This window comes from Rana temporaria, chromosome 10 (assembly GCF_905171775.1).
Source record: "Rana temporaria chromosome 10, aRanTem1.1, whole genome shotgun sequence".
Classification (NCBI taxonomy): domain Eukaryota; kingdom Metazoa; phylum Chordata; class Amphibia; order Anura; family Ranidae; genus Rana; species Rana temporaria.
Window position 1 is genome coordinate 13,966,911 of NC_053498.1, and position 25,623 is coordinate 13,992,533.

Genomic DNA, 25,623 nt, shown 5'->3' on the forward strand with positions numbered 1-25,623 from the left:
TGAACAAACAAAGTAAAAGATTGTGTTACTTACTGAGTAGCCGGACGCTGCTGTTATATGTTCCCAGCTTGTTGGACACCAGGCAGGTGTAGTTCCCATAATTCCTTGAGGTGACATTTGAGAAGAGAAGCACGGACCAGGTCCTCTCGGTCTGGATCTTCAGCCCTTCCATCCCTACGGTCAGTCTGCTCGCCATGGTGGTCGGGAAAACAGCAGAGAAGAAGAAAATGTCATTTCGGTAGCAGGCGGCGCGGCAATCTTTGTTATTTATTGCGAGAATAAAATGTTGTTCTCTATCTGTCACGGGAGACAAATAGTCGGGGAAATAAAGTTCTGCGAAAAACTTATTAAAGTTTTCCGCCGAGCTGTGCCGGTCACGGTAGGAACGGACAATGATTGCTCCCGGAATCTGTCATATTAAAGGCCAAGCCAACGCAAAGCAGATATTTTTAGATTTGGGGAGAAGGTTGATGGGTTGGTTCTCTTGCTGGTTTTTCTTATTCATCTGGGATTTCAGCTAAATTTTCTCCTCACTCCAGGTAAATACCAGGCAGCATCTGATGGGGCACAGTAGCGGCACTTAATGGGCACACTGGCAGCATCTGATGGGGCACAGTAGTGGCAATTGGGGGGGGGCTGTTTGCAGGGGGGCCCCATACAACATTTTGCTATGGGGCCCTGTGATTCTAGTTACGCCCCTGTCTGGGGGTTACTACTGAGCAGGGGACCAGCAGATCTGCGGGTTACTACTGAGCAGGAGATCAGCAGATCTGGGGGTTACTACTGAGCAGAGGATCAGCAAAGCTGGGGGTTACTAATGAGCAGAGGATCAGCAAAGCTGGGGGTTACTAATGAGCAGGAGATCAGAAAAGCTGAGGGTTACTAATGAGCAGGGGATCAGCAGAGCTGGGGGTTACTACTGAGCAGGAGATCAGCAAAGCTGGGGATTACTACTGAGCAGGGATCTGCAGAGCTGAGGGTACTACTAAATGGAGCATAAGCAGAGCTAGGAGTAGTACTGAGCAGGGGACCTGCTGAAAGAGGGTACTAATAAGCTTGAGATCTGCTGAACACGGCTACTAATGACCTGGGGATCTGCTGAGTGAGAGTACTAAAGAGCGGGGTTCAACACACACACACAGGGCATTTTTCGAGTCTCAATAAAGCTTCAAAAAAGCATCACAAAAGCATCAAAAACACCTAAAAAAAGCAAGCAAGTGTAAATGGGCCCTAAGTGTTTGGATTGCTCTTCAGAGAGCATTTGGCAGGTGGTGAGGAGGCATTGTATTGTCTCTTCACCGCCTGCTTTAACCCCTTGAAGCCCACATTAGAGCACCGCAACCGTTCACCTGAATAAGTTGCATTAGACGGGTGATATTGAATGCTGAAAGTGACAGGGAGTACGATTCCTGCTGCAGCCGTGCCATGTGTACACCCCTGCCTCTGTATCTAAAGGGGGTAGCTAAGGGGTGGTAAAAGTGTGACACAACCATGGAGTTTTACCACCCTCCGGCAACCTCCTGTAGGAACGAGTCTTAAGAGAAACCCTAACAGAATATGAAGTCTGTTTTTATCCCCATACATCGGCTGCATCATCAGAGCACTTTTACCAACCAAATCTCTCAAAATGTGTCAAACGTGAATCCTGATTGGCTGCTACAGATAATTGAAGCTCACACAATGCTTGTTCCCTTATTGGATGAGATCAGCAGAGTTTTCCTCCAAGTACTTACCGCTTGTCGTCCTTCAGCCACTCAAACTCTGCAGGGGGCTCCGCCATAGCCTGACAGCGCAGGATCGCTGGTTTGCCGACCTGTGACTGGGCGTTCTTGACGTCAGTGATGAATGGAGGATCTGGGGAATCAAGTTTGACAAAGTGAGCATTGCTAAAATCCGTTTTATGCCCCCTCCCCCCTGCAGCTGTTAATTCAATCGGCACTTACAGTTTTTTTCTTAGTCCCCCTGCAAAGTCTTACAAATTACTCATTGATCCTCCCAGAAAATTCTACCTAATGCAGCTTCCTTTGGTGGTGTGGCAACAATGCTGCACTGCTCAGTTCAGAGCTGAGTTGTTGCTCCCAAGTAGGCTGTGCCTGCTTGTACCAAGTGGGGGGGAGAAGATGTTGCAGGGGGTGTGGCTATCAGGATTGTCACAAAGAAGTAGCTTGTCAATCCACACCTGGCCACGTCTCGTCCCATAGCTCCCAACTGTCCCTGATTTCGAGGGATTGTCCCTGATTCGGAACAATGTCCCTCTGTCCCTCATTTTGGTCTGATCTCTATAGTTGTATATAAAATGCACTTTTTATCTATCAAAATGTATTTTCCAGCGCTAAACCTTTCATCTGATTTCTAAATTGCTGCATTTGTAAATTCCAAGAGCCAATATAAAGGAATAGTAGTGGTAAAAAAAAAGCACTTGTGGGTTTAACCAATCTTGCTTTTTAGTACAATTCTCCTTTAAGGGGGCGTGGCAAGGGGTGTGTCCTATGCTGATAGGTGTCACCTATCAGCAAAGGGGTGTGTCCTTTGCTGATAGGTGTCCCTGATTCTCATCTCAAAAAGTTGGGAGGTATGTAGTCCCACCCACTACTTTTTGAATTGACAGCACTGCCTCTATTACTTAAACCCTCCCTCTCTGTCAGCTGCAGTGTCTAGGAGGGGGAGCGCGTGAGACACAAGTGAGGCCAAGCGGGTGTCCTGCTGCATACGAGGTGGAAAGGCATGAAGCAGTAGGACAAATCGCTTGACACAGGACCCTAAAGCTTGTAGCTAGCACTGTAGTAGCAATGCCAGTGACGCACATGTGCGGTGTGTGGACATTAACCTCCCGACCCTTTATGGGGGTTTCAGATGCCGGGAGGTGGTGCAGGGTTTATAATCACATAACTGCCGCGATTGGCTGTCTCGGCGCTCACATGATCAGAAAGCTCCCGATCGCTACTTGCTTTCCGCTATCCACCGGTAACTGTGCCGGGAACAGGGCTGTCTTAATGCATGGGCACCCCTGGGCACTGTCCAGGGGCCCCAGGTGCAGGGGGGTCCCATGATAGTCGTGCATTACAGCATACTTGACAACCGTCCAGGATTTGCCGGGCCAGTCACGCTATTTACTAAACTGTCCTGAGCAGTGTCCTAGAACCTGTACTCTGCCCTCCTAATCTCAGTATCAGTTTAATTCTATCAAATATTGATACTTTAATTCTTGAGAGTAGGTGGGTAATTTGGTAAAGCAGGAACAAAGATTGTCTCTGGACAGCCGCACTCTGAACAAATTGTAGCCTTTTATCGAAAGAAGGACAGCACTATAAGTCACAGCAAAATAAAACCTGCCCTTGACGCGTTTCGCACTGAAACTAGTGCTTAGTCATAGCTATGACTAAGCACTAGTTTCAGTGCGAAACGCGTCGAAGGTCAGGTTTTATTTTGCTGTGACTTGCAGTGCTGTCCTTCTTTTAATAAAAGGCTACAATTTGTTCAGAGTGCGGCTGTCCAGAGACAATCTTTGTTCCTGCTTTGCTAAGTGCATTGCCTGCACCTGAGTTGTCTGCAACGGAGGATATTCATCTGGGTTCCCACCTGGAGCGGCTACTCTGGGTAAATTGGTGCCGGCTGGTAGGGGCCCAGTTTATTACTTTGCCCAGGGGCCCATGATGCTATTAAGACGGCCCTGGCCCGGGAGCATGCAGGGCACTTGCTCTCGGCACAGCTGTGTTTGCAATCTAATACGCAAATATGCCGCATCTCGCTGCCAAGGTCCACCCACTGAGAAGTCACATATTTGTGTACCGTCGGCGCCACCACTTTGCTACCATCCATGTGTTAATAGAATTTCAGCTGTTTCAGTTGAATTGCCAAAGGTGGTCACGATTCCCATTCTCCAACACCCTCGTTTTATTGTCTCAATCCCATAAACATCTTTAATAAAGGGGTCTCCTTGGACCAGCACTCACAGTTGACGGTTATGACCACCTTCTTGCTGTCAGGGATGGCGACTCCGTTCGATGTGATGCACTCGTATTCCCCTGCCTGTTGCCGGTTGATCTCGGTGATCTCCAGAAGCTCGCCCTCGCTGGCAAATCCGTCTGTGGGGTGAAGGCGGGAGGGGGAGGGTGGAGGGGAAGGAGGGATTGAAGGGCGGAGGGTAGGAGTGAGAGACAAACACACACTTACAACACAGAAACATAACATGAAAGTTATCAACCTCAAGTGCAGAGACAACGACTGCCAGCTAGGGTGACCACATTTCCAAACTACCATTCAGGGACACCCTCCCTTCCCAAAAATCAGCTTGTGCTGTAATGAATCACAGCACAGTGATTGGACATAAGAGGCGGGATTTATGATTTCTCCAATCACAAGCAGGGGGCAGGGATTGTGCTCCTCCAGGCATTCCCGGCCAGGACAAGTACTGTCAATGAGTAAAGTGGTGATGTAACGGCCTTTTTTGGGGGCATCAGATTGGCCCGGGGGGGGGGGGGGTGGCTGTGTCAGTTTCATTCCGGGACACTGTATTGTCCTGGAATGAATGTGCCCGGGACCTGGGACAGACCTGCGCAATCCGGGACACGTGGTCACCCTACTGCCAGCCGAAGTCAACAAATATTAAAGGCCATGGGACTGATTTACTAATAGACTGTTCACTTTGGAAGGGAAATTGCACTTTGCATAGGAATTTGCCCAAGAGCTAAGTGAAAGAGGCAAAGCTCTGCTGATGTCCATCATTCAAACTTGTGCAAGCAAAAATTTTTATTTTTTTTATTTTCCTTGGGTATTCTTTTTCTTTACGTTTACTGCATACATATACTCCAATGCAGCGTACACAAAGTCGAAATTTCCGACAACAAATGTTCGATCTGAGCTTATTGTCGGAAAATCTGACCGTGTGTAGGCTACATCGGACATTTGCTGTCGGAATTTTCGACAACAAATGTTTGAGAGCTGGTTCTCAATTTTTCCGACGAGTTCTTGTCGGAAATTCCGATCGTCTGTAGCCAATTCCTTCGCACAAAAATCCATGTATTCTCGAAATCAAGCAGAAGAGCCGCACTGCCTATTGAACTTCATTTTTCTCGGCTCGTCGTACGTCTTGTACGTCACCGCGTTCTTGACAATCGGAATTTCCGGCAACATTTGCATGCAACACAAGTTTGAGACAACATTCCGTCGGGAAAAAAATCCACGGTTTTGTTGTCGGAATGCCCGATCGTGTTTACGCCGCATAACTATAGAGAAAATTCCCTTCTAAGGCCCCTTTCACATGTCCGTTCCGCCTGTCCGTTCATTACAAGTTCGTTCCGAATGCCCAGTACGTTCGGCGCGGGAACGCGCCTAATTTAAATGATACGCGCCCCATTTGACGGATTTACGCTACGCCGCCGCAAGTTTACAGGCAAGTGCTTTGTGAATCAAGCACTTGCCCGTAAAACTTGCGGCGGTGTAACGTAAATGCGATACGTTACGCCGCCGCAATTCTACGTGAATCTGGCCCTAAGTATCTATCCTTCAATCTGTCTATATCTGTCGCTCTCTTTCTCAATCTACGCATATCTCTATCCTTTTGAATCTCTATCTATCTATCTATCTATCTATCTATCTATCTATCTATCTATCTATCTCTCTCTATCTCTCTCTATCTATCTCTCTATCTATCTATCTATTTATCTATCTATCTATCTATCTCTGTCTGTCTGTCTCGCTATCTATTTTTTTACTACCTCACATCTGTTTTCCCTACTTCAGAGACAACAGTGAAAACAACATAACAAATGGATACAGACAAAATTGCTGTAGCAAATCCAGCTTGGCGTCTGTGCGGCCATCTTGCCTGTCTCACTGTTTGCCATCAGCCTTGTGCTAAGCCTGCCTGCCCTTCGCTCTTCTGCAGAGGAGAAGCTGTGACGGGCACGGATGTTTTAGTAAGCTGGATAAATCAGATGCCACTTCTTGGCCGGGATTTCTATGGCATGCTGGGGGAGCCTGTAGAGGAGGACGCGAGATACAACCATGTGTGTAATGCAGTAGGTGGAGCTGCTATTAGTATTGGAAACAGACTCTGTCCAGGCTCAGATGCTGCACACTGGTGGGATAAATTGAGATTAACAATGACATGTACTTGCAGAGACCGGGGATCTCAGTTCCAGACTTTGCAGAGAGAGACGTAGAGGAATCAGCGGCCCAATATGCCAGGCATTCAGGCGATAGCGATGGGTGGGGCTGCTTTGTGGAGCTTCACAATGAGATGTTCGCCACGTCTTTTTTTATTATAAATCACATTGCGGGGTTTAGAACGAGCTTAGGAAGGGGAACGTAATAGGCTTATAGTCAGCGACTGTTCGAGATAAAACCGCGGCTTAGAATACAGCAAAGTGTTTTTTCCATCTGTTCCCAGGGCTGGACTGGGACAAAAATGTGGCCCTGGACTTCATCCAGACTGACCCACTTTGATAGGTCTCTCCCATGGCGGCCGGACAACTCCGCCCCCCCCGCCCAGCCACCCAAGCCCCCTCTCCCCCTTCACTAGCCACTAGCCATTCTACTTTATTAGAGTAGAACGGTTGGGACTGGTACTCTTATAGGCAGTACCAGTGGGGAAGCTAGACATTATTTCATCCCGGGGCAAAGAATCAGTTTGGTGCCCCCCCCCCCCCCAGCCACCCAAGCCCCCTCTCCCCCTTCACTAGCCACTAGCCGTTCTACTTTATTAGAGTAGAACGGCTGGTACTGGTACTCTTATAGGCAGTACCGGTGGGGAAGCTAGACATTATTTCACCCGGGACAACGAATCAGTTCGGCAGAAGTGAGAAACTCCCAGGCCATAGCTGTTGAGTCAGCTGTCTGTCCCCTCCCCATGCTCCTCTGGTCCTCCCCATGCTCCTCTGGTCCTCCCCTGCTTCTCTGTTCCCCCCCAGGTGAGCACTGCGGGGAGGGAGAGGAGGTGAGCGCTGCAGGGAGGGAGAGGAGTGGAGGGGGGCGACGGTCCGCTGTCACTGTCACTTAACGATCGCCGTTAAGGGGTCAGGAAGGAATTTTTTCCCCCGATCGCTGCAGATTGGCACAGCACGCCGGGGGTTTTTCGCCTTCCTCTGGACCAATCGGGGAGAGAAGACTCAACGAGTGACGGCTCACTTGGACAGTCTTCCACCCATCACGTCCGGCGTCTCGCGGCTCTTCCCGCATCCGCGCCAGACCAGGCCTCATTCGCGGCCGCCGCAATTAGGAAAGACTGATGACAATGTGACTGGCGACAATGGCTAATCTGCGATACTCTGCGCACTCTATTCGGGGTCTGAGACAATTCGCAACAGCATTACCAGCCGTCACCAAAAAGGCCTTAAAAATAGAGCAACTTTTGAGATTCGATCGACGATCGACCATCAAAAATTTTAACTATTTAACCCAGCTCGAGCACATATCATGTGCTTTGATCAACACAAGATCGGCAGTAAAACACCGATTAGAAATCCACGATTTCTTACTACAAAACGATCTAGACTGCCTCTTTATTACAGAAAGCTGGCTCTCAGACGACTGCAACACCATTCTCGGAGAATTGGTGCCAGAAAACTATCGCATTATAACGGAAAACAGAATAGGGCAAAGAGGAGGAGGCCTGGCGGTGATCCACAAGAATCGCATTACAATCACTAAGCCAGCCCTTCAAAATCCTCTTCCATTCATGGAAACCCTTACTCTTCAACTTCAAACTTCCCCCCAGGAGACTGTTCACATTCTCCTCTGCTATAGGCCACCTGGGCCAAAATCGCAGTTTTTGCCATCATTAACGGAGTTTATATCCACTTATACCCTTAACAGCAAACACCTTTTGCTGCTCGGGGACTTTAATCTGTGGGCCAACTCCGCACAGGATCCCATTGCGGACGCCTGCATTGATCACCTGGAGGGATTAGGGCTACAGCAACTTATATGCGGGCCAACACATGCTTCAGGTCACACACTCGACCTAATTTTCAGACAAAATCTGAAAATAAGCATTTTAGAAAATGAACCATTGCCATGGACAGACCACCATGCAATTAATTTCATAATCTCCAAAATTCCCCCAGTGATAAAAGCACCCAAGCCGGTGACAATACACTGGGCTAGATCTCAGAAGAAGCTCCATTCGGAACTCTTCAAATCTACCTTGGGAAACAGAATCAAAACAATCCATCCACATCAAACAGCCGCAGATACACTGGACGCCATAAACGCAGCCCTGCTACAGTCAGCCGATTTAGTAGCACCGAAACGCAAAGCCTGCATTCGAAAAAGAAAGTCCGGCTGGTTCAACAACCAGCTGTCGCTTCTGAAGCAAGAGCGCAGAAGGGCGGAAGCCGCCTGGAAAAGAAGTCCTGCAGAGGATAACCTCATCATCTACAAGGCAATAACAACACGATATCATAAAGAAATCTTCAAAGCCAAGAAACATCATTTTTCTTTGGCGATTAACAGCGCCCTAAACCGCCCCCGCGAACTCTTCAAGATGGTCACCCAGACCATGAACCCAGGATGTCTGGAAGTCCCCAACTCAGACACCCAAGAGTTCTGCAATGAACTATCGGATTTCTTCATCAACAAAATTGAAAGAATCCGGGAAAGCATCATGCAAAACAATACCCCCCTCAACCCCACCGTCAATCAACCACAAAACACCCACAGAAACGCTCTACAATCAACAAAGTTCACTCTGGAACCGATCTCCATCGATACCACAAAAAATATCATTGGTGCTTTGCGGAACAGCACATCGCCCAATGATATCATCCCCACCAAACTGCTGAAGGAATGTGCCGACATCCTGGCACCACCCATCACACAGCTTATAAACCAGTCATTTAAGGAAGGCACAGTGCCATCCCTGTTGAAAGAGGGCACAATCCAGCCCATCTTGAAAAAACCTAACCTGGATCCCAAGGACCCAACTCACCGCCGTCCCATAACAGGCCTTAATGTTCTCTCCAAGATAATGGAGAAAGTAGTGGTACAACAGCTGCAACAGCATCTAGATACCCACAATCTACTGGATCCATTACAATCAGGCTTCCGTCCCGGACACGGGACAGAAACGGCCTTACTCAAAATATGGGACGATGCCCTCGAGGCCGCAGACGAAGGAGAATCTTGTCTCCTGATTCTGCTGGACCTAAGCGCAGCCTTTGACACGGTAGACCACAAACTGTTACTGATGCGACTAGCCAAGGTAGCAGAAGTCGCAGAAGGTGATTTACCATGGTTTTCTTCCTTTCTTGAAAACCGATCACAAACAGTTAAATTGGGTTGTTTCACGTCGGAAAAGCGCACGGTGTCATGTGGAGTCCCCCAAGGATCCCCCCTGTCACCGGTGCTTTTCAACATCTATCTTCGCCCTCTCTTTGATATTATCAGTAGCCAAGAACTACTCTATCACTCTTATGCAGACGATACGCAACTGTATTTTCGCATCTGCAACAAAAAGGATCATCATCTCAGTTTAGAGAAATGTCTCTCTTTGATAGAAAACTGGATGACTAAGAGTTATCTTAAACTCAACAGTTCAAAAACAGAACTCCTTATGTTTCACGCCAGCCGAAAGAGTCAACTGGCAACAACCTGGACACCCCCGCCCATTCTGGGCCAAATCATCACCCCTAGCTCCAAAGTCAAAAGTCTCGGGGTCATCTTCGACACCTTCATGACAATGGACGCACAAATAGGGTCAGTAGTCAGCGGAGCGCACCATCTGTTGCGCCTACTACGCAGACTTATTCCATTTATCCCCAAAGAAGACGTAGCAGTCGTGGTGGGAACAATCGTGAATTCCAGACTGGACTATGCAAATGCCCTTTACCTCGGACTCCCAAAGTACCAAATCTCTCGTCTGCAAGTCGTACAGAATACGGCCGCCAGACTTGTGACTGGGAAAAAAAAATGGGAATCAATCTCACCTTCGTTGAGAACCCTTCACTGGCTGCCAGTAAAAGACAGAATTGCATTTAAAGCACTCTGCCTGACACATAAGTGCATCCATGGGAAGGCTCCGCAATATCTTTGCGACAAGATAGAACCTCACAATTCGAATCGCGTTCTGCGATCCACCGACCAAAATCTGGTCAGGGTACCATAAACCAAATACAAGTCCAAAGGAGAAAGAAGGTTTGCTTTTCAGGGTCCTAGACTATGGAACGCTTTACCAACCAGCATTCGGTTGGAGGAAAACCACCTGACTTTCAGAAGACGAATCAAAACTCTGCTCTTTTGATGACATGAGACACGAACAACTAGCGCCCAGAAGCGATTCAGTTCGCATGCGCCGCGCTTTATAAGTTTTTCATTCATTCATTCATTCACTAAAGCCGGCCCACTGAGCCATCGGCCCACCGGGAAACTCCCTGTAGTCCCAATGGCCAGTCCATCCCTGTCTGTTCCTGGTCCAAGATCTGTCTAGAAAAAGGCCTTCTGGTTTGAGGTGGCAAAAGTTCAAGCAGGAGGGTAAAGGAACTCAAGCAGCTTATTTGTGAAAAAATAAAAAATAAAAAGGGGCCTACCAATTATCACGCAAGAATAATAGAAATTTCACCCAACAGTCACACAATGGAATTTTTGGAGAAAATGTGGAAACTTGGGTGAAAAAGGTGTAAATCTAGAGGGAAAACAGTGATATACTGACTCCTTAATCACTTGCCGACTGCCTAACGTACATTTACATCGGCAGAATGGCATGGGCAGGCAGAGCAACGTACCTGTACATGGCTTTGAAACTGCCGCCTAGCCTAACGCGCCCGCCGCAAGCTCTGGTGGGACCCGCGGACTCGATGCCCGCCAGTGTCCCGCGATGGTGTCACGGAGTGGCGGAATGTGGAAATGCCTGTGTAAACAAGGCATCGCCTTCATGGGATGCGCCCAATACATTCCTGCCGAATGTTGTTGGATTCGTTTGGAACTGGTGAACATGGTGGCAGATACTTATATTAAATGAATGAACCTGTGATGCGGGCGAAACGTGTCAATGTAGGAGGTTCCAAGAGGGCCTTTCTTCTGTTTCTCTGTATCAATTAAGATTTTTGAAACGTCGGTGTGGTAGGCTACAGGGTCGGTATGGTAGGCTTCAGGGTCTGGGTCTTCTTTCTTCTGTTTCTCTGGATCAATGAAGGCTATTAAAACTCTGAAGTTCATGGGATGCGCCCAATACATTCCTGCCGAAACGTGTCAATGTAGGAGATTCCAAGAGGGCCTTTCTTCTGTTTCTCTGTATCAATAAAGATTTTTGAAACGTGGAATTTCACGGCGTGGGCCCAAGTTTATCGTTGCCGAATGTTGGAGGATTTATTTAGAACAAGACGGACGTGGTGGCAGATATTTGTGATAAATAGTGAACAATTCATTGACGGTAGACCAGTGAATGTAGAGTGAATCTTCAGCGCATAAATAGGCCTCCAAATTGTATTTTTTTTAATTGCTTCGCTATATACGAGGATCCTACTTTAATCACAAGCACATTTGTGCAGTGAATTGAATGGGAAGTCCTTTTCCCATTCTTGGCCTGCGTCTAACTGGCTCTCCTAACTTCCTGGCAAGCCTCTTACTCCATACATCAAAGTCAGCGGCCCTGAGATGATGTATACGTTTAATGCATTACGCTAATACATCAAGAGAGAGATGGCTGCTTGATAATGTATGAATATAATGCATCACACTGCCGCTGTCCTCCATCTGATGTATGGATCCCGCATTCCTCTGTTCTGGGGAAAAGCATCGGAGGAGAGACTTCCTATATATACAGTATCCATTACAGCCTCCCATCTATAGGTGACCAATCCATGTTCAGCCTTATCTGAGGCTCCCGCTTATCTTTCTTTTTTTAGCCCGCTCCACCTGCATATAGTGCTCTATTTTCTCGTGTAGATACACTATATTGACAAAAGTATTGGGACGCCTGCCTTTACACGCACCTGAATTTTAATGGCATCTCAGTCTTAGTCCATGAGGTTTTATATTGAGTTGGCCCACTCTTTGCAGCTATAACAGCTTCAACTCTTCCGGGAAGGCCATCCACAAGGTTTAGGAGTGTTTGACCATTCTTTCAGAAGCCTATTTGTGTGGTCCAGCACTGATGTTGGATGAGAAGGCCTGGCTTGCAGTTTCCGCTCTAATTCATCTCATCCCAGGGCTGGACTGGGACAAAAATTTGGCCCTGGACTTCATCCAGACTGGCCCACATTGACAGGTCTCTCTCATGGCGGCCGGACAACTCCCGCACCCCCCGGCCACCCAACCCCCTCTCCCCCTTCACTAGCCATTCTGCTTTATTAAAGTAGAACGGCTGGTACTGGTACTCTTATAGGCAGTACCAGTGGGGAAGCTAGACATTATTTCACCCGGGCAAAAAATCTGTTTGGTGCCCCCCCTTATGGGACAAGATTAAGCAGAAGTGAGAAACTCCCAGGCTATAGCTGTTGAGTCAGCTGTCTGTCCCCTCCCCCCATGCTCCTCTGTCATCCCCCCTGCTCCTCCCCCATGCTCCTCCCCCATGCTCCTCTGTCATCCCCCCTGCTCCTCTGGTGCTCCGCCTGCTTCTCTGTTCACCAAAGGTGAGCGCTGCGGGGAGGGAGAGACAGAGGAGCGGAGGGGGGCGGCGGTCCCCTGTCACTGAGGCTGGCCCACTGAGCCATCGGCCCACCGGGAAACTCCCTGTAGTCCCAATGGTCAGTCCATCCTTGTCGTGTTCAATTTTAATGTTCAAGAAACCAGTGGTGAGATGATTGGAGCTTGGTGACATTATCGTGCTGGGCGGGGCCGAGTAATACAGTGAGCGGCTATGGCCGTTTGATGTATCTAATAAAGTAGAATGGCTAGTGGCTAGTGAAGGGGGAGAGGGGGCTTGGATGGCCTGGAGGGGGGGGGGGGTGCGGGAGTTGTCCGGCCGCCAAGGGAGAGACCTGTCAAAGTGGGCCAGTCTGGATGAAGTCCAGGGCCAAATTTTTGTCCCAGTCCAGCCCTGGATCACGGGGGCAGAGAAAGAACATGGCAGAGCAGCTAGGGTGGAATGCCCATCTACAGGGCACATTAGCAGCAGGATAGAGGTGCAGTTACACATTTTAGCCCTGGGTGTTGTATGGCCCTGTCCTGGCACAGCCGGACGAAATGTTAGCTTTTGCCCCATTACAAAGAAAGAAAATTAAATCGTTAGCTGGACATATTTTTTGAGCCCAACCACTCCATATATTAAAACTATAAGTCCCATATTAATTAGATTGGCATATCTTTCATCGGCGAAGACGTTTTCATTAGCTTGGTTAGCCAGAAGAGCGTCCTCACCAGACTTGTGGATGATCTATTGTAGGAGAGATCAATCCTAAGAATGAGAAAAATGTAGAGTTCTCATCTCCCTAAAATCTCTGCGAAATCGGATGAAAGGCTTCGGAGTCAATGGGGAAATAAAGGTAGATCTGATCATTTTAAAGCGTTCAGTGGGCTTTAAATTGTTCCTGAGGGTCCTCTATCCTGGACCTGTCCTTCTGCCAAAAAATGAACCATTATGAGTCCCATTATTCAACTTTTTCTTTATTTTATTTTACAGAAATTAAAAAAACAGACAATGAAAATCTTTAATAAAATAAAAAATGTCAGCGAATTGGATGCAAGGTTTTAGATTCAATGGAGGAGGAGAAATTAAGGTCATTCTAAAGCATGCAATTGACTTTACCCCTTGACACCAGCCACTCAGTGGGTGGACCTTTGATGACATATATGTGGTCCTGTGTTTACAACTCAGCACGGTAGCTGGCGGGAATAGGTGAGCTCACGATGTGTACTTTGCGATTAGGAGCTTTCTGATCATGTGACCGCTGTGATAGCCAATCACAGCAGTCAAAAGACTTGAGTGCCTGCCTTTAGAACTCTTAAAGGGCTAGGAGGCGGTCTTGCAAAGAGGTTAAGCAGGGGTCCCTCCAGCTGTTGTGAAACTCAAAGTCCCATCATGCCTCTGCCTGAGGAAGTCATGCTTGTAACTGTCAGCCTTGCAATGCCTTACGGGACTTGTAGTTTCGCAACAGCTGGAGGGCCACCAGTTAGAGACCCCTGGGTTAAAGGATGAGTTCACCTTTGGGAACTAGTTACATGTTCCACACGTTTTTTAGGGTGAAACATGTTATGCCCATAGGTGTGCGCAGCCTATTGCATTAGGGTGTGCACCCCAAAGCCCAAACACACACTACCGATCACTCATGATGTTCATTCAGAAAGGTAAGGAGCCGGTAAATTACATATTTACTGGCCCCTTCCCCACTCCTAAAACATCCCAGCAACAACAGCCGATAGGAGAGGAGGGAATCTGGCAGCGCTGCACGGGGAAAGATGGGAGACAGGGCAGTAGGGGGAATCTGTGCTTCATGGAATCTGTGAGTAATTAGGGTGTGTCTGGGCACACCTGACACACCCTGTGTGCATGCCTATGGTTATGCCTCGCACACAGGTACGGGTTTCCCGAAAACCCGAGAGGAAAGCCAAGAAGATGCTCGGCAGCCTTTTCCCTGTACACACGGCCGGTTTTCCTGGCAGGAAAACTGCCATGAGAGTTTTGGCCGGGAAACCTGCCCGTGTGTATGCCCCATCGCAGTGTTTCCCATAGGAAAACTGCTGGGAAAAAGACCGCCGGGAATTGCGTCAGGAAAAAAAAGAACATGTTCTAATTTTTCCCGACAGGATTCCTGGTGGTTTTCCTGTAGGGAAAACTGCCATGGAGCATACACACGGCCAGTTTTCTTGGCCAAATGCTGTCATGGCAGTTTTCCCGACATGGAGCTGTTGAGTGGTGTGGTAGTTCATTGATTCTTCCTCTCAGTGTATCTGCTTGCCTGTATGGGATGTATGGACACACAGATACACTGAGGCCGCGTACACACGGTCGAACATGTCCGCTGAAACTGGTCCGCGGACCAGTTTCCGCGGACATGTCCGACCGTGTGTACGGCCTAGTGGACAGGTTTCCAGCGGACAAAAGTTTCTTAGCAAGCTAAGAAACTTGTCCGCTGGAAACATGTCCGTCGATGGTTAGTACACCTAATCGGACATGTCCGCTGGTTATGACATGTAACCAGCGTCCCGAAATCCCGCGCATGAGTAAAATTGATTCGACGCATGCGTGGAAGCATTGCACTTCCGTGTTTGAGAACGTCGGTGTCTTCTACGTCACCGCGTTCTCTGTCCGCTGGGATTTTGGTCTGATGGTGTGTATCATTTATATTTTATTCAGGATGTATGCAACCCTTAATCAATCAGACCAATTTTTTGGCTTGTTTGGAAATTTCTAGAATTCATGCTGTAGACCGCCTGTCTGGTTCTTCTCAATAATTCCTAACCCCTATCCGATCCTGTCCTATCCATTTAGTGCTAGTGGTGCACAAAATCCCGTGCTTATCTAAATCTGCTGCGTATTAGGAAAAAGAAAAAAAAAATCCGAAACATATAGCGGATCTTGTATGGCTAATATCCCATACGAGAAGAGATCACAGCTGCAGGCTGTCAGCATTTTGCTACAATGCTAACCATATTGTACACAAAACAATATCCTGTTTTAATCCAGAATCCAGATGTGAACACAATATGCCATTGCTTTACAACGTTCACATGTGCTCTGCGTCTTCACAATGGGGCCGCACATGCTGAGCGCACAGCTATAAGTCACTTTGCTTTGTAAAATCGACAACGCATTTGTTGCATTTGAATAATAATTTCAAAGGAGGCTTTTGTGTAATGAATCAATGGAACACTTCAAAGAACACGTGACTATTGGACATGATCATCATACAATTACATAACTCTATATACATGGAACACTACACCCCTAACATAACCGACCACTGGACAAGATCATCATACAATTCTATTACACTATATACATAGAACACTACACCCCCAACATAAACTACCACTGGACATGATCATCATACAATTCCATTACACTCTATACATAGACCACTACACCCCAACATGACCCACCACTGGACATGATCATCATACAATTACATAACTCTATATACATGGAACACTACACCCCTAACATAACCGACCACTGGACATGGTCATCACACAATTCTATTACACTCTATACATAGAACACTACACCCCCAACATGACCCACCACTGGACATGATCATCATACAATTCCATTACACTCTATACATAGACCACTACACCCCAACATGACCCGCCACTGGACATGATCATCATACAATTCTATTACACTGTATACATAGACCACTACACCCCAACATGACCCACCACTGGACATGATCATCATACAATTCTATTACACTCTATACATAGAACACTACACCTCCAACATGACCTACCACTGGACATGATCATCATACAATTCTATTACACTCTATACATAGAACACTACACCTCCAACATGACCCGCCACTGGACATGATCATCATCCAATTCTATTACTCTCTATACATAGAACACTACACCCTCAACATGACCCACCACTGGACATGACCATCATACAATTCTATTATACTCTATACATAGAACACTACACCCCCAACATGACCCACCACTGGGTATGATCATCATACAATTCTATTACACTCTATACATAGAACACTACACCCCCAACATGGCCGACCACTGGACACGATCATCACACAATTCTATTACACTCTATACATAGAACACTACACCCCCAACATGACCCACCACTGGGTATGATCATCATACAATTCTATTACACTCTATACATAGAACACTACACCCCCAACATGACCAACCACTGGACATGATCATCATACAAATCTATTACACTCTATACATAGAACACTACACCTCCAACATGACCAACCACTGGACATGATCATAATACAATTCTGTAAAGCCCTGTACGCGCGATCGGATTTTCCGTCGGAAAAACCTTGGATGGTTTTTCCGACGGAATTTCGCTCAAGCTTGGCTTGCATACACACGGTCACACAAAAGTTCTCTAAACTTTCGTCCGTCAAGAACGCGGTGACGTACAACACTACGACGAGACGAGAAAATTATGTTCAATGCTTCCGAGCATGCGTCGAATTGTTTCCGAGCATGCGTCGGAATTGCTACAGACGATCGGATTTTCCGATAGGAATTTTTTCCTTCTGAACATTTGAGAACCAGCTATCAATCTTTTGCTGGCGGAAATTCCGACAGCAAAAGTCCAATGGAGCATACACACGGTCAGAATTTCCGTTCAAAAGCTCACATCGGACTTTTGCTGGTGGAATTTCCGATCATGTGTACGGGGCAGAACACTGCCTACTTACTTTTCTTAGTAAAGTTCTCAAATGTAGGCTGTAACTATTGCCAGCACAATCCAACCAAATGGAAGTTGGCTTTGGCTTTGAGGCATCTAAATCTATGCTGACGATACTGTGTGACTCAGAATAAGAGCCTCTACTTTCCTATATAATCTATTTTTGGGGAATGCGCATCCCAATTATGCCTAATTCCTGTTCACACAAGTGTATCCTAATTTTAATTGCCATTTATAACCTTTAAAATCTAAAAGGTCCAGTTTACATCAACGCTTATTGTGCTTGCAGTGGTAAAAAATACTACATAATGCTATAGTCTTATTAAATGTGATAATTGTTTTTATTTGTGCTGTGCTTTGCATTTTTTGTCTCCATGGATACCTTAGATTAAAGTTCAAAGGCAGCACATTTTTTATTCAAAAGCTTACAAAGGACGTTTTTATCTGCTTTCGGTCTTTGCGCACGCACAGACATACCTGCATAAACATGGGTATGTGAATTGTACTGATGCTCACGGTAATTGTTTTGGTGAGATTGGGTTTAGGGTTAGGGTCAAGATTAACAGAAAAGATACCTGACAATCTAGTACCATTTTTTTATTTATTTTTTTGACACTTGGGATATTTATTGGACTTTAGAAGGACTTTTATGTGGACTTTATTTCCCTCCTAATTTTTTTTACTACTTTATACTATCAAACAAGAAATAAGTACAGGACCCCTTACCTCTGAGCTGCCTCCATGTCACGGTTGGCTCCGGTTTTCCCACCGCTAGACACATAAGGTTAACGTTGCTCCCCTCGTTTACGGTGATGCTGGCCGAGATGTTGACTATTTTGGCTGGAACTAAAAAAAAGAAGAAGAAAATACATCAAGATAAATGATTTCTTTAAAAAATAAAAATAAAATGAAGGGCTAGATTCATAAAGGAGTTACGTCGGCGTATCTCCAGATACGCCGTCGTAACTCCGAATGCGGGCCGTCGCATCTCGGCGCCTGATTCATAGAATCAGATACGCCTCAATGTTGCCTAGATACGAGCGGCGTAAGTCTCCTACGCCGTCATATTTACGTTGACCGCTAGGGGCGCTTCCGTAGATTTCCGCGTAGAATATGCAAATAAGATAGATACGCCGATTCAGAAACATACGTCCGCCCGGCGCATTGATTTACGTCGTTTACGTAAGGCTTTTTCCGGCGTAAAGTTACCCCTGCTATATGAGGCGTAGCCAATGTTAAGTATGGACGTCGGGCCAGCGTCGAATTTTACGTCGTTTGCGTAAGTCATACGCGAATAGGGCTGTGCGTAAGTTACGTTCACGTCTAAAGCAATTACTATTTGCGGCGTATTTTGGAGCATGCGCACTGGGATACTTTCATGGACGGCGCATGTGCCGTTCGTTAGTAACGTCAATTACTTGGGGTCACAATTATTTAGCATACAACACACCCCCTACCAGCCTATTTTGAATTAGGCGGGCTTACGCCGGCCCATATACGCTACGCCACCGTAACTTCGGGCGCAAGTTCTTTCTGAATACGGGACTTGCCTCTCAAAGTTACAGCGGCGTAGCGTATATGAGATACCTTACGCCCGCCTAAAGATAGGCATTTGTATCTGAATCTAGCCCTAAGAATCAGTTCATCGGTAGAGGTGCAGGAATTGATTGATAGTTTGTTGCAGAATAAAAATTGTATTTATAGCTAAAGTGCCATTCGCAGTCAAACAATTGCCAACATACACAAGCTGTCTTCATTTCAATTATTAATTTACGGTAAGTAGTAATTGTAAATTTTACAAAATAACTTCCAGACCTTCAATCAAATTAGAATACTGCAAATTATGTCATATTTCCCCAAATTTAATTTGCCAAAATACGTCCGTTCATATCAATTACAGCTATTTTAATCATTTACAGCTGAACTCTGGGATAAGCAAAAACTATTTAAATCTATTGATGATGTGTATTCTTCCTGGAATCTTGGAGTGCTTTTTGTATTTTTTGAATCTCTGTGCAGTCATCCAGTGTGAGACTTTTCCTTCCTGTAATAAAGACCGCTCTATGCTGCTCTCTCTCCTTGTCCAGGGTGACTGGTCTTGTCTCCGCCCCCTCCTGTAGTTTTCTGCAGGAAGCATGTAGTGGGTGGGGCCTGCTGGGCCCCTCCCACAGCTTTGCTCTCTGCAGAGGCTATGTATAGCACAGTAATGATGACATTGCTACTTTTACAAAGCAATATTTGTGTTTGCAAAGAATGCCCCGGAGTAAAGGGAACCTAGGCAGATGGGCCGCATGACTGGGGGAACGCTGAGGATGTTGCTCTAGGAAGAGGATGTGAGGTGGGTGCAGTATTTGCTAAGGGGAGGGGCTGGCTACACGAGGCAGCTCTCTATAAGTTCAGAGGGGGCGGAGCTAGGCATTCAGCGCCAAAGACAGGAAGAGGTAACACACAGGCTGTTTTTCCCTCCCTCCCTATTGGAAGTTGTTTGAAATGGGTATGTGTTTTTTAATGTGTCTTTTTCGTTTCAGGTGGTTCTGGCAGGGGTATGGGGTTCCTGAGGGTTGGTTAGTGGTTGGTAGATATATATTGGAGATATATATCAGAGATAGTTGGTAGGGTTTGGGGCCTGTCTCGGGATGGGCACCTTCCCTATCTGGTTATAAGGGCTATTGGTCAATCGGGCTGAACAGTGAAGGAACGATCAAGTCTCGGAGCTCGTAGGAGCACGGCTAGAGGCCAGAATACTTTGGTGATGGTGGCAGCCCATGACATAGCATTTGTTTACCTTCTCTCAGGAACCCCTTACGCAATAGTTAGAAAAAGTTCTTTGGGTTAATAAAAAAGTTGTTTATGTTTAAATATATATATTTATTAAAATGGTTATTTTTATAAGTTTATTTGATGTTTATCTTTTGGAATTAATGAGGGGGCCTTTAGTGGCCAATTAATCCAGAAGGTGTCATGTCTTTAATCTAATGATAAGGGTATGTAAGGGGTTTTATTTAAAGGGGCCATGAGCTAGGACTCTAGCAGTGCACCAGTCAAGGTATTTGGTGCACTCAAAGAGGATGTATATCCTTGTGATTATTGAGAAATGTTTTCAGAAGATAATTTTTTAGTTCAGACTTCAGCTTTAACGGCTTCTGGATCGCCCCATGTACATTTACTGCGGCAGGGCGGCTTGGCTGCGCAAAATCACGTACCTTATGTGATTTCATGCACACGGTTTAGGGGGAGCGCGTGCTCCGCCAGTGCACCGCTCCCGCAGTGTGTGGACACAGCAGGAGCCAATCAGCGGTTCCGACACCCGCGTTGGCCGCCGCTACCTGACGATCGTTCACAGGAGAGACGGGTCAGCTGTCTGCCTGTGTAAACAAGGCTAACAGGAGATCTGTCAGGAAGGGAAAGAGAGATCTTGTGATTCAGCTAAGCTGAATCACAGATCTCTCCTTTCCTTTAGTGTTACACTGCCCTACACAGTTAGCAAGCACCTCCCTAGGGAACATTTAACCCTTTGATCGCCCCTGGTGTTAACCCCATTCCCTGTCAGTGTCATTTATATAGTGCATTTTTATAGCACTGATCACTGTATTGGTTAGATAGTGAGAGGGCTCAGGGAACCCCAAAATCCCTGAGCCCTCTCGCTATCTAATTAGATTCTGGATGATGGTACTACTTTTAACTTAATGCTACATATTTTATTGAAGAGGCTAACAATTAAATCACTGTATTGGTGTCACTGTTCCCCAAAAAGTGTCGCTCAGTGTCAAATTTGCCCGTCGCAATGTTGCAATCCTGCTAAAAATCGCAGATGGCCGCCATTACCAGTAAAAAATAAATCAATTTTGTTTACCAAAAATATGTTGGCCAAAATTAATTAAGAAATTCGTTTTTTTTTGGGATATGTATTATAGCAGAAAGTTAAAAATATCGTTTTTTTTTTCAAAATTGTCGCTCTTCTTTGTTTATAGCGCAAAAAAAAAGAGGCGATAAAATACCACCAAAAGAAAGCTCTATTTGTGTGAAAAAAAGGACATTTATTTTGTTTGGGTACAGCGTCACACGACCGCATTGATTAGGCTGCATTCATGGTAATGGGAAGGCTGCAGATGGGCATTAATCAAGCTGCATTGATGGGCAATTGTGAAGCTACAGATGGGCATTAATTAAGCTGCATTGATGGGCAATGGTGAGGCTGCAGATGGCCATTGATCAGGCTGCATTGATGGGCAATTTTGAGGATGCAGATGGGCATTGATCAGGCTGCATTGATGGGGACTGACCCTTATTTTGCTTCAAAGTTTATATATATATATATATATATATATATATATATATATATATATATATATATATATATATATATATATATATATATATATATATATAAAAACTAGTAATGGTCAATGAGATATATATAATATAAGGTATATATAACGACTAGTAGTGATCAATGAGATATATATATAAAGACTAGTAATGGTCAATGAGATATATATAATATAAGATATATATATATAACGACTAGTAATGGTCAATGAGATATATATAATATAAGATATATATATAACGACTAGTAGTGATCAATGAGATATGTATAAAGACTAGTAATGGTCAATGAGATATATATAATATAGGATATATATAACGACTAGTAATGATCAATGAGATATTTATAAACACTAGTAATGGTCAATGAGATATAACCACTAGTAATAAAAAATGAGACAATGTTTCCTTTACATGACGTTAAAAGGTCATATATACAGAAACAATATATTACCCTTGTAAAGCACTCAATATATAAGTTTTATTGGCATTTTGTACCTCTCTGGGGTGGCAAACAAACAAAGCAATTTTTCTTTTTAACACCTCTGTATAACTACAATTACTTATATTGCCATTTGTATGATCATCTGTGGGTAATATAATAGACATAAAAACTAGGGTAAGTGCTCTTCTATGATTAAGTTAAATATTAAATGTGATGTTGTTTCTCATAGCTGGTTAATTCAAGGCCTTCAATTCCAAAAGCCGTAAAACAATGATTTATATGCAGCACATGCCTTAAGTGAACAGTAAGAAAGCATGTGCTCACAAGCAAAATGGCAAAGGGGTGAGGCTGCAGGCAGACAGCTGGTACCACCGGGTACCATATAAATTATTTAGGCTGGGTGTAGAGGCTGGCTTTTCTACAGTGAATGGTAAAAGATCAAATAACTACCTATCAAGCACTCAGCTATGCCCCCCCCCCCCCCCCAAAAAAAAAAAGTTTCCAGCGTGCTGGGCAGGGGCGGACTGACAACTCATGGGGCCCCCGGGCAATAGAAGATTATGGGGCCCCTGGTCTTACAGATGGCCACCACGCGAGGAGGCAGTACAAAGGCGGGGGAGCTAAAATCTCGGGATATTCACATCAAAAGCATGTCGGTTTTGGACATATCAGCGACAGATGTAAAAAAAACACAGATTTTTGCATCCCTGCTGGGGCCCCCTAGTGGCATGGGGCCCGCGGGCAGTGCCCGAGTGACTCAATGGTCAGTCCGCCCTTGGTGCTGGGAGATTCCACTAACCAGCGCTGCAAAATATTTTTTGATGGATGATCTCTGATATATTATAAGCAATACAAAATTCCATGTCACAGCTTGCGCAAAGGCATTTATTAATGGCCAAGAGTGGCATTTTGCCAGTGCTGAGCCAGTCCTCCCGGCAGTGAAAGGGTGGAACATAAAAGACATTAAAGCCTGGTCTTGTTGCCCATGGGGTTAGTGCCTTGTTCAGAGGCGAGCGGCTTTTCAGCGTCGTTTTATGAGCGGTCTGGCTCTCCCCTGGGATTCATAATTGGTCCCCGGTAATGAGAGACGAGCTCAGTGTTAATCCCTCAGCACTTAAACTTTGGGCCTGTGGTTATGGCAGAGCCCGTCTGGCTTCATGATGTCATGCCGCAGACTGTGAGGCTGTGGGAGAACTTCTGCTGCTGCTTTTCGTTCTGTCCGTTGGACCAAAGAAAGACTTCTATCTCTTTATATTACTTAAAAAAATAAAAAAACAGAAAGCAGAATTGCAAAGAATTGTGGGGGAAAAAATCACAACTCGCCATGCCTCCTACTAAATACCTTGGAATGTCTACTTTCTAAAAAGGTAATTTTGGGGGGTATTTGTACTTTTCTGGCATGCTAGGGTTTTAAAAAATGAGATAGGCCGTCAGTACTTCAGGTGTGATCAATTTTCAATGATTGCCACCATAGCTTGTAGACTCTATGGGCCAGATCCTCAGAGCGAGTACGCCGGCGTATCTACTGATACGCCGGCGTACTTTCAAATTACCCGCGTCGTATCTTTAGTTTGAATCCTCAAACCAAGATACAACGGCATCTGGGTTAGATCCGACAGGCGTACGGCTTCGTACGTCTTCGGATCTAAGATGCAATACTTCGGCGTCCGCTGGGTGGCATTTCACGTCGTTTTCCGCTTAGGGTATGCAAATTAGCTATTTCCGACGATCCACGAACGTACGAGCGGCCGGCGCATTCCTTTACGTCGTCTCTAGTCGGCTTTTTCCGGCGTATAGTTAAAGCTGGTATTTTGCGGCGTATAGTTAGACTTGCCATGTTAAGTATGGCCGTCGTTCCCGCGTCGAAATTTGAAGTCCCGTCTAAGTTAACAAAAATGACGTCCTAGCGACGTCATTTAGCGCAATGCACGCCGGGAAATTTCAGGACGGCGCATGCGCAGTTCATTTGGCGCGGGGACGCGCTTCATTTAAATGAAACCCGCCCCCTAATCGCCAATTTGAATTCCGCCGCCAGAGATACAATACGCCGCCGTAACTTACGGCGCAAATTCTTTGAGGATTCAAAGCAGCCAAAAGTAAGTTACAGCGCTGTAGCGTATCTCGCATACGCTGCGCCGATCTATTTCTATGTGGATCTGGCCCTATAACTTTTAAAAAGACCAAATAATTTAGATTTATTTGGGTTATTTTTACCAAAGATATGTAGCAGTATAAATTTTGGCCAAAATGTATGAAGTACATATTTATATACAAATTTGCTAAATGTTATAACAGAAACGAAAAAACAAATCCTTTTTTTTTTCTTTTACAAAATTTCCAGTCTTTTTTCATTTATAGCGCAAAAAAAAACCCAGAGGTGATCAAATATCACCAAAAGAAAGCTTTATTTCTGTAAAGAAAAGGACAAAAATGTCATATACGGTGTTGCATGACCGGGGGGGGGGGGGGGGGGGTTCAGCATTTCACCAGTTTGTAATGCATTCTTTGCATTACAGGAAAAATCTTCCACCTTAACCACTTCAGCCTCAGAAGAATTTACCCCCTTCCTGACCAGAGCACTTTTTGCGATTCCGCACTACGTCGCTTTAACCGACAATTGCGCGGCCGTGCGACATTGCACCCAAACAAAATTGACGTCCTTTATTTCCCACAAATAGAGCTTTCTTTTGGTGGTATGTGATCACCTCTGCGATTTAGATTTTTTGCGCTATAAACAAAAGAATAGTGACAATTTTGAAAACAAAGCAATATTTTTTACTTTTTGCGATAATAAATATCCCCCAAAAATATATAAAAAAAAAAGGTTTTCCTTAGTTTAGGCCGATACATATTCTTCTACATATTTTTGGCCAAAAAAATTGCAATAAGCGTTTATTAATTGGTTTGCGCAAAAGTTATAGCGTCTAAGAAATAGGGGATAGTTTTTTATGGCATTTTTGTTATTCTTTTTTTTTTTACTAGTAATGGTGGCGATTTGCGAATTTTATTGTGACTGCGACATTATGGCGGACACATTGGACACTTTTGACACATTGTTGGGACCATTATCATTTATACAGCGATCAGTGCTATAAAAATGCACTGATAACTGTGTAAATGTCACTGGCAATGAAGAGGTTAACCACTAGGGGTGAGAAAGGGGTTAAGTGTGTCCTAGGGAGTGATTCTAACTGTGTGGGGGCTGGGCTTCCAGTGACACAACACTGCTGCTCCCGATGACAGGGAGCAGTAGATCACTGTCCTATCACTAGGCAGAACAGGGAAATGCCTTCTTTGCATCTCCCCGTTCTGCCTCTCCTGACCGCAATCGCAGGCCGCCAGCGAACATCGAATTCCTGGGACCCACGAGCACACTCCCGAGGCACGCGGCAGGCACGCGCGACCGCTGGGTGGCACATTTTAAGCGACATACAGGTACGCCCGGGAAAAAGAAAGTAGCCGCTCCAGGTGGGAACCCAGATGAATATCCTCCGTTGCAGACAACTCAGGTGCAGGCAATGCACTTAGCAAAGCAGGACTAAGCACTAGTCTCAGTGCGAAACGCGTCGGAAGT

General features: G+C 45.6%; 1 protein-coding gene across 1 annotated transcript in view; it reads right to left on the reverse strand.

Annotated features, from left to right (window-relative positions):
- The window catches only part of IGLON5 (IgLON family member 5), a 509,821-nt gene that overhangs the window by 42,529 nt on the left and 441,669 nt on the right, over positions 1-25,623 (reverse strand). The window contains exons 4-7 of the mRNA XM_040327264.1: positions 18,002-18,121; positions 3,954-4,085; positions 1,734-1,854; positions 34-185 (exon numbers count right to left, since the gene is read on the reverse strand). Coding sequence (XP_040183198.1) covers positions 34-185; positions 1,734-1,854; positions 3,954-4,085; positions 18,002-18,121 — 525 coding nt within the window. The remainder of the gene's footprint in view (positions 1-33; positions 186-1,733; positions 1,855-3,953; positions 4,086-18,001; positions 18,122-25,623) is intronic.